Source organism: Sinocyclocheilus anshuiensis, unplaced genomic scaffold (genome assembly GCF_001515605.1).
Source record: "Sinocyclocheilus anshuiensis isolate Anshui unplaced genomic scaffold, SAMN03320099.WGS_v1.1 scaffold380, whole genome shotgun sequence".
Taxonomy (NCBI): Eukaryota; Metazoa; Chordata; class Actinopteri; order Cypriniformes; family Cyprinidae; genus Sinocyclocheilus; species Sinocyclocheilus anshuiensis.
The window spans coordinates 535,598-543,697 of record NW_015557081.1 but is presented as its reverse complement, the minus strand read 5'-3'; the positions used below and the strand labels follow the sequence as shown (position 1 = coordinate 543,697).

General features: G+C 39.1%; 1 protein-coding gene across 1 annotated transcript in view; it reads left to right on the top strand.

Moving 5' to 3' along the window:
* The window catches only part of LOC107676920 (plexin-A4-like), a 246,745-nt gene that overhangs the window by 40,541 nt on the left and 198,104 nt on the right, over nt 1-8,100 (top strand). The window contains 1 exon segment of the mRNA XM_016471659.1: nt 3,363-3,545. Within this exon segment, the coding sequence (XP_016327145.1) occupies nt 3,363-3,545 (183 nt within the window).

The window sequence follows — 8,100 nt, the reverse complement described above, 5'->3', positions numbered from 1 at the left end:
ATGGGGTGTTAAGAGATGTTATTTACATCGGGATGGGGAGAGAGAGGAAATGTCATGTTTATGTGGCTAGGTAATGAAAACGTGTCTGCTTCTTGAAAGGTTGACAGACAGGAAGCCTATTTCATTAGATTGCAACACATAGGGTCTGATTGGCATGTTGTTCACCTTGCCAGAAATATCGTGGCATATGCCAATGAGAAGACGTCGAGACACATGCTCCTTTCCCCCAGTCTGTGTCACAGGCATATGCGCCCTGCCACGCAAAGGCCTGGGCTTTCTGATAAAATATCCGCAATGCCAAAAGGCATTAGTCTGTGTCACAGCTATGACTGTCATTGTGTTTATTTTTAGCGCAGTTTTCTTAACCTCAGAGGTGGCAAGTCTTTGTAGCTGTTGCTACCACTCTGCTGCATTGGGCCTTTACACATTTTGACCCGTGTAAGCAGGATGAAGGGTGCTGGAGGCCGTGATTGTGGTCGAGTTTTATTTTTATTTGCGTGTGTAAGCAGGTGCGCACGTAGAAGCAGGTTGCTGCTGCCTCAACAACCCATGATGATTCATGGCCCCCAATATGGACAGGAGACATCTGCAGAAAGACTAATACAGCAGAAAACAGATCTTTCATGTAGCTGTGGCTTTCTAACAAGAGCCGTGCGCTAGAAATGAGCACCATTACTCTGGGCTGGCATTGGCGAGCCGAGTGGCACGCAGTGCTTTGGCTGACAGCAGAACATTTCTAAAGGTCAAACATCTGCGGAGAGAGAGAGGGGAAAAACATATACGACGTTGAACATTTCCCTGTTCTCTCTCCCTCTCTACTCTCTCCTTCATTTCTCTATTTATTCTTCATTCTGGCTTGTATTGAGCGAACTGAGAATTGAGTGCGGTGTTCGCTATCGATTCGGCCGATCACTCATAAACCGCCATTTTAGAGAGACAGCCCCTGTCTTCCATTTGCTTAATGAAGGGTCTTGTATCTCCTGACCGCTGACAAATAGACATTTGCTATATTGCATGTAAAGACCCATCCGGTCACTTGATTGATCGCGTCTCTCCTAGGTTGGTCCTCTACAGTTTTGTCCCTTGGCCTGCATTTTCAAACAACATTAGCTAGGAATCATTGTTATCAAGATAAATGCTACTTCAGATATAATTGAACTCTCATCAAGGGAGTATGGACATTATATCAGTACATACACAAATAGTCTGTGAGGCATAATGTACATCCAGATGCTTCCTCTCGCAACCTGGGCATCACTCAGGATTGCCCTTCGCCTACTTCATCACTGGGGACTGTGCTGTGGGTTGGTGCCTGGGGGCAAAACGCAGCTCAAGCTGTCTCGTATTTCATGATCCAATTGAGAGTATATGCCATTAAAAACTTAAATATTAATGCTAATAAAGCAGTTTGAGACACCTGGCTGTGTAATGATGGACAATTATGGGTCATGCTTTCAGAGTGAAATTAGATCTTTTAAAGTGCCTTACATCATCATGTAGGTCACACTACTATAGATGATACACAAACAGTGGAGGTTTTTATAGTACATAAATGTAGGTTTACATGAGATATTGAAATTTTCTTTCTTTTTTTTCCTCCCCTGTGGTTTGACAAAAATACTTTGCCTTTTTTCCAAATCTATGTGTGCTGCTGGTTAGTTTTTCTGACCTTTTACCGAATAAAAGAACATAATTTAAGTTTTATGATGTTACATTTATGCATAATCTGTGTAAGGTCTATTTTTTTTTTTTTTTTAATTTTCCCCTAATTTTGCATAATGTGTTTACAGAAAATGTTGCCGATTTTTCTTTCAGGAGCAAGTTACTCAATTTTGATAGATATTGTGAGTTTTTTCTTTAGAATAACATGAGTAATTGTTCACATTTAGTGAACAATTAGAAGGAATGTGTGTTCAAGTAAAATTAAATTAATTTGTTTTGTTTTATTTTTTTCTTTTATCCTGAAAGATAAAGTTTTTAAATGAATCAATTTGCATAATATAAAAAAATCAGTTTAAATTAACATTCAAACTTTTTTTCTGAGCAGGCCTTATCAGAGCCTGAGGAGACACTCATGAATGAATTAAAGGCCGTGAGCGTATCATATTTGGCAGCGCTTGAGAAGTGTTATGGTTTCATGCCCTCAATGAGTCAAAGCCCTGGGGATAAAGTTTTTAAATGAATCAATTTGCATAATATAAAAAAATCAGTTTAAATTAACATTCAAACTTTTTTTCTGAGCAGGCCTTATCAGAGCCTGAGGAGACACTCATAAATGAATTAAAGGCCGTGAGCGTATCATATTTGGCAGTGCTTGAGAAGTGTTATGGTTTCATACCCTCAATGAGTCAAAGCCCTGGGCATCATTAATCATGCTTTCGATTTGTTTGACATTTTATCCTGAGGTCTGTGCAGCTGTTTCAATGGATGCCGTTGTTTCCAAAGCCCTCGCAACAGATTGAAATATGGAAGCATTACCAAATTATTATTTCTATATCAGAAGCTGTAAATCACTCCATTCTGGCTGACACTGGCAACTTTCCCAGCCATATGTTACATGTCACATAAAGTCGCACGGCATCACCTGAAATGCCATATTTAAAAGATGTTTCTTGAAGATGCTTTTCCACCTGAAATGATAAATGCACTTGGTCTTATATCAGATAAACCTCACAACCCCATTTTAGATATGACTGGCTGAATTGTTGCTAAGTAGTGACAATGATGTATCTGCTGTGAAGCTGCCTTGCAAATGCTCCAGTAAACATGTATGTTGCATCATAAACTAGTCAAAGGAAAATAGAAATGGCTTTGTCTGCAACATTTGTAGCAATTTCCATATCCTTGCTAGTGTTCATCACATTTCACTGTCGCGGTGAGGGAATTTGCTCAATAGCGCGGTATGCGGTATTATCACCATATATATATATATATATTGGACATGACAACCTATTTTCACAAATATATATGACTCGGCCTGGAGGACAGACGCAAGTAATCGCACGCGCTCAGTCGATCTCTCTCTCTCATTCACTGTCTACGGAGCCTCTGTACAAATCAGCATGGTATACATTGTTATCATTACTAACTTGTTTAATATTCAGTCCATATGCATTAAGTGTAAAACGAGAAGGGCATAACCTTACGAAAAAAGAAAACACACAAAAATCGCGGTTGCTGCGGTTCTTGCATTCCTCTGCGGTTTGCTCGTCAATAGCGTGGTATTGTGATATTGCGGTTATCGCGACAGCCCTAACTAGAACTGACTCAGCTAGCCACTTTATAACCAATTAGTTGACTAGTCTCATGCAGATCTACTCTAAATAGGGGAATTAAACATTATTTATCGTTCTCCTTTTTAGCTCCTCACCATCGATGACAACTTCTGTGGTCTGGATATGAACGCCCCACTCGGCGTCTCGGAGATGGTACGCGGAATTCCATTGTTTTCCGAATCCAATGACAAAATGACATCGGTTATCGCCTACGTGTACAAGAACCACTCTCTGGCCTTTGTGGGGACCAAAGGCGGTCGTCTGAAAAAGGTAGGACTCATGTTTCTTTTGCAGGAGAGTGAGAGACCACCGAGTTGACTTATCCAAGGATTGCATCGCAGCTGTGCACTTCTAAAAAAGCCTCAGAGGTCTAACAAGTCTTGTGTAGTAATTGCTGACATTGGCCGTTTTATGACGCATGAGAAGATCAGAGCGTGGTCCACTACATCCCGCTCTGTAAGAACGTTAGATCCAGCGAGTTCAGTCTTCTGCCGTTGTGTCTGACGCATGTAGAGAGGAACGGTTGGTAAGCGGCGCAGGCAGAGAGGCCATGGGAATCCCTGCACACAGGCAGAGGCTGTCGGGGGTAATTGGATGATGCGGTGCAGGGGCTTTCGGCCCGGTACCCTCTTCTCTGACTGTGCCTCAGAGGAGCTGTGTCTGAGATGAATCCAAGGGCCAGCCAGACACTGCACAGAGCAGAAAATAACATTAAAATAGAGAGAGAAAGAGAACGACAGCAAGGGAGGGAAAGACAGAGAGGGAGAGGGAGAATGAGAGTATCATTTTTCTCTTTTTCTCAAGTGCTAAACCTCCAGGGTGTTGACGTTACAGACGGGCAAATCTTTGCCAAAAGGCAGGATTCCAATTTGCCGCATTCTTGTTATTGTGGTGGTGTGTTTTGTAGTTGGATCTGGCTGTGGATGAAAATCCGTGGCATAAGAGACTAGTCCTTTCCCAAAAATGTCATCCCTGAAGAAGGAAAGTGAGGAGCCATTTTGGTGATGTAAATGTTTTTCTGGAACTTTCCAGCCTGTTCACACCAAGAAAGATAACTATAGCCTAATATAATAAAAAATTAGTGCCCACACCAATACGAGATAATGTTGTGTTTATTATGAGTGCATGTACACTACCAGTCAAATGTTTTTGAACAGTAGGATTTTTTAAAAATGTTTTTAAAGAAGTCTCTTCTGCTCACCAAGCCTGCATTTATTTGATCTAAAGTACAGCAAAAACAGTACATTTTAAAAATATTTTTACTATTTAAAATAACTGCTTTCAATATATTTTAAAATGATTGCTGTGATCAAAGCTGTATTTTCAGCATCATTACGCCAGTCTTCAGTGTCACATCCTTCAGAAATCCTTATAATATGCTGATTTACCGCTCAATAAACCTTTTTTTAATTATTATTATTATTATCAATCTGTTTTCTATTTGAATATATTTTAAAATGTAATTTATTCCTATGATCAAACCTAAATTTATAGGCCGCCAGCACGTCACACTCAGTAAACCCACCCATCTCTATCTCCCTCTCCTATATGTCTCTCTCTCTTTTTTTTTTTAATATGTACCTAGTGCAAGTAAAGGAATTTATGCTTTAAATTTATTATATATTTATTATTACATTATATGAATTAAAATATATTTTGAAATTTTATAATATTGATTTGCTCTTTTGTATTTTGTGTATACACACACACACACACACACACACACGGAGTATATATTGTGTGTATATATAACAAATGTTTTTATATATACATTTTATTTATATATTTGATATTTATAAAATGTGTATTATATACATTTTAGGTCATAATTCACTGCATTAAGTTTTACATTGCTGATTTACAACAAATAAGTTATTCCATTTTCGCATTTTCAAGATGCTGACTGATATTTCAGTTTTTCTTTTTTAATAAATCTGCAAAAATGTCAACGATTCTGTGTTTTTCTGTCAATATGTGGTGCTGTGTGTACATTGAGGAAAAAAAATTAACTTAAATGATTTTAGCAAATGGCTGCAATATAACAAAGAGTGAAAAATTTAAGGGGGTCTGAATACTTTCCGTACCCACTGCATATATATATATATATATATATATGTATGTGTGTAAGCAAAAACCTTTATTTTGGATGTGATTAATCGCGATTAATTGTTTTACAGCACTATATATATACAGTGCCGCTTGAAAATTTGTGAACCCTTTAGAATTTTCTATATTTCTGCATAAATATGACCCAAAACATAATCAGACTTTCGCACAAGTCCTGAAAGTAGACAAAGAGAACCCAATCAAACAAGTGAGACACAAATATGTTCTTTTTCATTTATTTATTCAGGAAAATGATCCAATATTACATATCTGTGAGTGGCAAAAGAATGTGAATCTGTAGGATTGGCAGTTAATTTGAAGGTGAAATTAGAAAAAAATATGTTTTTCAGAGTTGTTTTCAATCAGTGAAATTACTATCACTACCTGTGATACCTGTTTTATTTAAAGAACAGACTTTATTTTATTTCAAATTCTGATCATGTTTGTGGAAGTGTATCATGGCATGAACAAAGGAGATCTCTGAGGACCTCAGAAAAAGAGTTGGTTTTGCTCATCAGGCTAGAAAAGTTTACAAAAACATCTCTAAAGTGTTTTGACTCCACAAATCCAGTCAGACAGATTGTGTACAAATGGAGGAAATTCAAGACCACTGTTACCCTCCCCAGGAGTGATTGACCAACAAAGATCACTCCAAAAGCAAGATGTGTAATAGTCTGCAAGGTTGCAAAGGAACCCAGGGTAACTTCTAAGCAACTAAAGGCCTTTCTCACATTGGCTAATGTTAATGTTCATGAGTCCACCATCAAGAGAACACTGAACAACCACGGTGTGCATGGTGCATCCAAAAAGAACATTTCTGCCAGTCTGCAGTTTGCTAAAGATCATGCGGAGAAGCCAGAGGGCTACTGGAGAAATGTTTTGTGGACAGATGAGACCAAAATGGAACTTTTTGGTTTAAATGAGAAGGGTTATTTTTGAAGAAAAGAACGCTGTATTCCAGCATAAGAACCTCATCCCATCTGTGAAACATGGTGGTGGTAGTATCATGGTTTGGGCCTGTTTTGCTGCATCTGGACCAGAACAGCTTGCCATCATTGATGGAACAATTAATTATAATTATGTCAGGACATCTGTCAGTGAACTAATTCTCAAGAGAAAGTGGGTCATGCAGCAAGACAATGACCCCAAGCACACAAGTTGTTCTCCCAAAGAATGGTTAAAGAAGAACAAAGCAAATGTTTCGTAATTGTCCAGTCAAAGTCCGGACCTTAATCCAATTTAAATTTTGTGGAAGGAACTGAAGCAAGTAGTTCATAGGAGGAAACCCACCAACATCACAGAGCTGAAGCGGTTCTGTACTGAGGAATGGTCTAAAACTCCTTCAAGATGTTGTGCAGGACCTTCAAGATGTTGCAGCAGTTGCAAAAGGGGGTCAGACCAGATACTGAATGCAAAGATTCACATACTTTTGCCACTCACAGATATGTAACACTGGATCATTTTTCTCAAATTAATGGCAAAGAAAATATGTTTGTCTCATTTGTTTGTTTGGATTCTCGGTCTACTTCCAGGATTTGTGTGAAATTTTGATTATGTTTTGAGTCATATTTATGCAGAAATATAGAAAATTCTAAAGGGTTCACAAACTTTCAAGCAGCACTGTGTGTATATATATATATATATATATATATATATATATATATATATATTGTTGCACTAGTACTACAAAGATTACTGTGTTACTCAGGAAGTTGAAATTGGTCAACGTGTTTATTTTGTTCTGCCAAAAATAATGTTGTGTAATAATAACTGTTTCCCAATTCTTAATAACTTGCAGGACTTCAGTCAGTAATGTTGCCACCACATATGATTTTACACGTTGGCTTAAATCTCTCCAATCCCTTTAGTTCTTCTCATTGACATCTACGTTATCCTTTCAAAAAACCCTCATGATGCCTTTCAGTGTTTACGTATAATAAATAGGCCATATGGCCGAGGCTTCAATCCTCTCCTTTGGCCGGTAGCTATGTCAGAAGGGTGAAATTAAACCTATTAATTGCGGTCAGCGCATCCGTGTCGAGCCAGGGGTGAAGTCGACAGGCTTCTAATCCTTTCGTGTGAGGCATTTGCGGTGGCCCGCTTCACGCAGACCAGGAGGGCCGGATAAGCTCCCCCGCCGAGGTGATAATGCATCCAGTAGCCCCACTTGCTGCTGAGAGAACCTCAGCCACTCACTCAATACAATGAGCAGCTAACCTTGAAGCAGACCTGGCACAGGAAGTCTGGCTGACAGCGCCCTGCGTCAAGGACGGAGGGGAAAGTGTGTGCCTGTGTGTAGATGGGTCGAAGTGTGTGCGTTATCTGATGAGGTTCTGTGCATTTAGCCATGAGGTGTGCACTGAAGTGAATTCTTCGGCCCTTGGAGACGCCACTGAGGAGATGCACAGTTCAAAGGGCATGATTCGGACACAAATTGTTCAGGCAGTGGAGACGAGTTGTTTCAGGATGATGGCTCAGATTGCAGGTTGTCGATGGTGATGGCTGGTGGAAAAGGCTTCAATTTGTCTATGAATGGTAGATGGTGGTGGGGAAAAGGTCATGTTATCCTTTAGACGCGACTCAGCCTGTACGTTCTCCTTTTGTTTATTCTCCCCATCCTTCTGTATTGGTGAATAGACCAATAGATGTCATTCTACATTTGTTCAAACCTAACAGACTTCTAAAAATATCACATTTAAATAATTGAATGGATAAAAAA